We start from the raw sequence: 3,453 nt of genomic DNA on the forward strand, positions 1-3,453 counted from the left end.
TTTTTTTTTTTTGGGGGGGGGGGGAGGTACAATACCCAAGATGTTCTGCAAAAGCGTTTCCCCAATCTGGCCATCTCTCCAAATTGCTATATTGTGCATATAAAATCTTCGAATCATAGGAGCATCTCTTCATTTCCTGTCTCAGCATGCGAACAGGTTCTGGCTGACCACCCCCCCCCACTGTACATGAAAAAGTCAATCTTCTCCATACTTTCCTTGCTGACCATCCTTTCAAAAAGGAGAAATCAATCTTTTGAATCCAATTGAACAAAGCTTTCCTTTGGGCTCGTTGGAGGGAAATGAACAATAGAATCTTCAACAGAAAACTTCATACCATTGAAATCTTCATGTTTTTGTCAATGTACCTTGGTTGGTGGTTTTACTTTTTTACCATTCTTTTACAAATTATAGTCTTAATAATCTCCTGATTAACTGTTTTTTTTTTCTTCGCAATCCTCAGTTACTTGGTGTTTTATTCGGTGTTTGTGTATTTCATCATATCAATGAGATATCTGTTTCTCGTTAGAAAAAAACTGCCTGTATGTAGGATGAGTTTTTGCTCGACCACTTGAAAGTAAAATATTGTCAGTTTAATCTATTTTTAGTCAATTGGATATTTGCATATTGCCACTCTTATACTCGAGTGCATTATCTTTGTAGTGTTAATGTCTTTACTTAAAGATGATGGATAGTTCACCAAAAAAATTCCCTTCCCATTTTCTTGTAGGGGCAACTCCCAAAGGGGTTTTAAGAGTAATGGGGGTACCTGGTCTTACCATATATCATGTCAAAAGCCATTTACAGGTAATTCCATTCAGTGAATTTATCATGCTGCAGATATTCCAAAAGTGGTAATATGAAGTTGATTGTATTTTTATTCTTTCAGAAGTATCGTCTTGCAAAGTATTTGCCAGAATCTCCAGCAGATGGTAAAGCAATCTTTTTATTGTTGTTTCATTCTTTTATCCAGCAACTACTACTTGTCTGTCTATTAAGTGTATTGATTTCACTTGGATTATCCCCTACTGGCGTGTAGGTTCTAAGGATGAAAAAAGAAGCTCAGAGAGTCTCTCTGGAACAGATTCATCTTCGTGAGTGCCCATTCCTATTTAGAAATACTCTTGTGACTGTCCTTCTTTTGTTCCACTTTATGACTTGCATCTTTCTATTTGTTTTTCCATCTTTAAGGGGCCTGCAAATCAATGAGGCATTGAGGATGCAAATGGAAGTTCAGAAACGTCTTCAAGAACAGCTCGAGGTTTGACCTTCCTCATCATTTACCACTCTTCCTCTTTCCCTTCCGGAAAATTTCAAATAATCTTTTCTTGTTGGATTTAAGTAGAGCATTTTGACAAAAGAGGGGGTGATCAAACACCATTTCCATGTAAAAAACGTAGGATATAGAGAATGAGTTCAAGCAGTTGTCTCAAGAGAATGAGTTCAAGCAGTTGTCTCAGAAGAATAGTCGAGTTGTATGCAAGCTAGTCAATATAGGTGACTAGTCTAGATAGTCATCGAGTATGATCATTTCTTGTTCTTTGTTTTTACCCATCAAGTTTACTGTTTGTTGTAAAGTATACCATTATAACCTAAAATGAGTTTTGTTTGCTTGAATCCCATATCAGGTTCAAAGGCAATTACAAATGAGAATAGAAGCACAGGCCAAATATTTGCAGAAGATCATTGAGGAGCAGCAGAAACTAGGCGGTGAATCAAAAGACACCGAGGCCTTGCCCTCGACTGAAGATAATAAGCAAAAAACATGCCAGTCTGAGTCATATAGCGATGTATCTGCAGAGCCTTCTTCTCCTCGAAAGAAACAACGTGTCGATCATGGAAGGACAGATGATTCTGCCCCATCTATTAATTTACCTTAACTTACCTGAATAAATTTGTGGTCGATAGGACCAAGAATTGTACGAAAGCAACATTGGTCGGGTTTACGTCGGAGTTGGAAATCAAGTCTCACGAGAGAAAAAGGTCGACCAGTTGCATCAAATGTATGTTTGAAGTTAAGATCGAATGGTAGTGTCGTCGTCTTCAAGAAGTTGATGAGGTCTGTAACATTTGTATATAAATGTGCACATTTAAACCTATTTGTAAACCCTATTGAAATACTCAGACGTAAGCAGTTTCACTCTACTTAGCTGTTCGATGCTTCACTTTTTCTTTATATAAATTCGTTTATATCTTAAATCGATTTTATAGAATCTATGCCTTTGTTTTTTAAAATTTACTAATTTATTAGATAAAATTGAATATAATTTATTTGACATAATCTAATAAATAAAAATATTTAATTTATAAATTTAGTCTATAGTTTTAGAGTATAGAATAAAAAAAAAATTGATTTTTTGATTTTTTTTTATTTCTGACAGATGGGAATGACAGGTCCACGTGGCAGCTTCTAATTTGTCAAAAATAGTAAAATAAGGCTTCAACCTGGCAAGAACAGAGAAGCCGAATTTGGGTAAGTAGATCAGAAAAAATTAGGGCTGTGATGGTCAATGGCGATATAAAACCCTGGACTCGACTCTCAGTTCTAAGCTCCCACATTACACCTTCTCTTTCCATTTCCATGGCTTCTTCTGAGAAGGAAGCGGCTCTTGCAGCCGTCCCCTCCGATTCCCCCACCATGTAAGCTTCTTCAAGCATCATCGTTTTGTTCTCTCTCTATTTGAACATTCTGTGTTTCAAGTTTTATAGCCCCTGCAATTGGTATTTTTTTGTGTTTCTTTTGCTGAGAATTAGTTCGTGATTAGTTTCATGGCTATTGGGTTATCAGGAAATGTGGTTGTTGATTTTTCTTATAGTTGTGTATTATATTGGCTGTTTGGTGCATTTAGCTCATCATCAAAGTTGAAGGCTAATCGTTCTATGCATGAGATGGAGTATTGGACATATCTATATTATTTATCTAGTGTTTATTATCGACAGGGAACACATTATTGTACCTTAGACTTAATAAATGATGAAATTTCATGAATTGAACCCTAAACTTAATAAATGATGAAATTTAATTTGTGATTATTTAAGTTTATATATACATTTTGAAGATCCGTGACTCAATTTGAGCACTTTTTTGGTTGGTGATACTGTTTTTATTTAATTGATTCTTTTTGTCATGACAGAATTCTTTTGAGCTCAATGATTCTTCTGGTTGACATGATTCATTTTAGCTCATTTTTTCGTTTTATTTTATTTTATTTTATTGAAACTCAGCACCTACTTCCTTAGTTTGGTAATTTTCATAGTTCAATTTTTGTACTTTTGTGGCTTGATCTCAAGTATTTTAAAATTGAACTTTTTACTCAGAAGACATTTTGTATATTAGGGAAGTAGCATCATTATTTATTTTACCTCTTTCCTTTTGGAGTTAGGTCTATACTCTCCTTTGAGAAGTCCCTGCCATTCTCTAATATAGAACCAAAAAAAAAAAAAAAAAAAAAAAAA

At 34.8% G+C, this 3,453-nt stretch overlaps 2 protein-coding genes across 2 annotated transcripts in view; both read left to right on the forward strand.

The window, feature by feature from the left end:
- Positions 1-2,146, forward strand: part of LOC111451116 (myb family transcription factor PHL7-like) — a 5,491-nt gene extending 3,345 nt beyond the window's left edge. Inside the window, exons 3-7 of the mRNA XM_023091403.1 lie at positions 728-804; positions 887-929; positions 1,037-1,091; positions 1,189-1,258; positions 1,626-2,146. Coding sequence (XP_022947171.1) covers positions 728-804; positions 887-929; positions 1,037-1,091; positions 1,189-1,258; positions 1,626-1,877 — 497 coding nt within the window. The 3' untranslated portion in view covers positions 1,878-2,146. The remainder of the gene's footprint in view (positions 1-727; positions 805-886; positions 930-1,036; positions 1,092-1,188; positions 1,259-1,625) is intronic.
- Positions 2,147-2,439: 293 nt separating this feature from the next.
- Positions 2,440-3,453, forward strand: part of LOC111453883 (14 kDa zinc-binding protein-like) — a 3,499-nt gene continuing 2,485 nt past the window's right edge. Inside the window, exon 1 of the mRNA XM_023095174.1 lies at positions 2,440-2,637. Coding sequence (XP_022950942.1) covers positions 2,501-2,637 — 137 coding nt within the window. The 5' untranslated portion in view covers positions 2,440-2,500. The remainder of the gene's footprint in view (positions 2,638-3,453) is intronic.

Source organism: Cucurbita moschata, unplaced genomic scaffold, assembly GCF_002738365.1.
Source record: "Cucurbita moschata cultivar Rifu unplaced genomic scaffold, Cmos_1.0 Cmo_Scf00001, whole genome shotgun sequence".
Taxonomy (NCBI): Eukaryota; Viridiplantae; Streptophyta; class Magnoliopsida; order Cucurbitales; family Cucurbitaceae; genus Cucurbita; species Cucurbita moschata.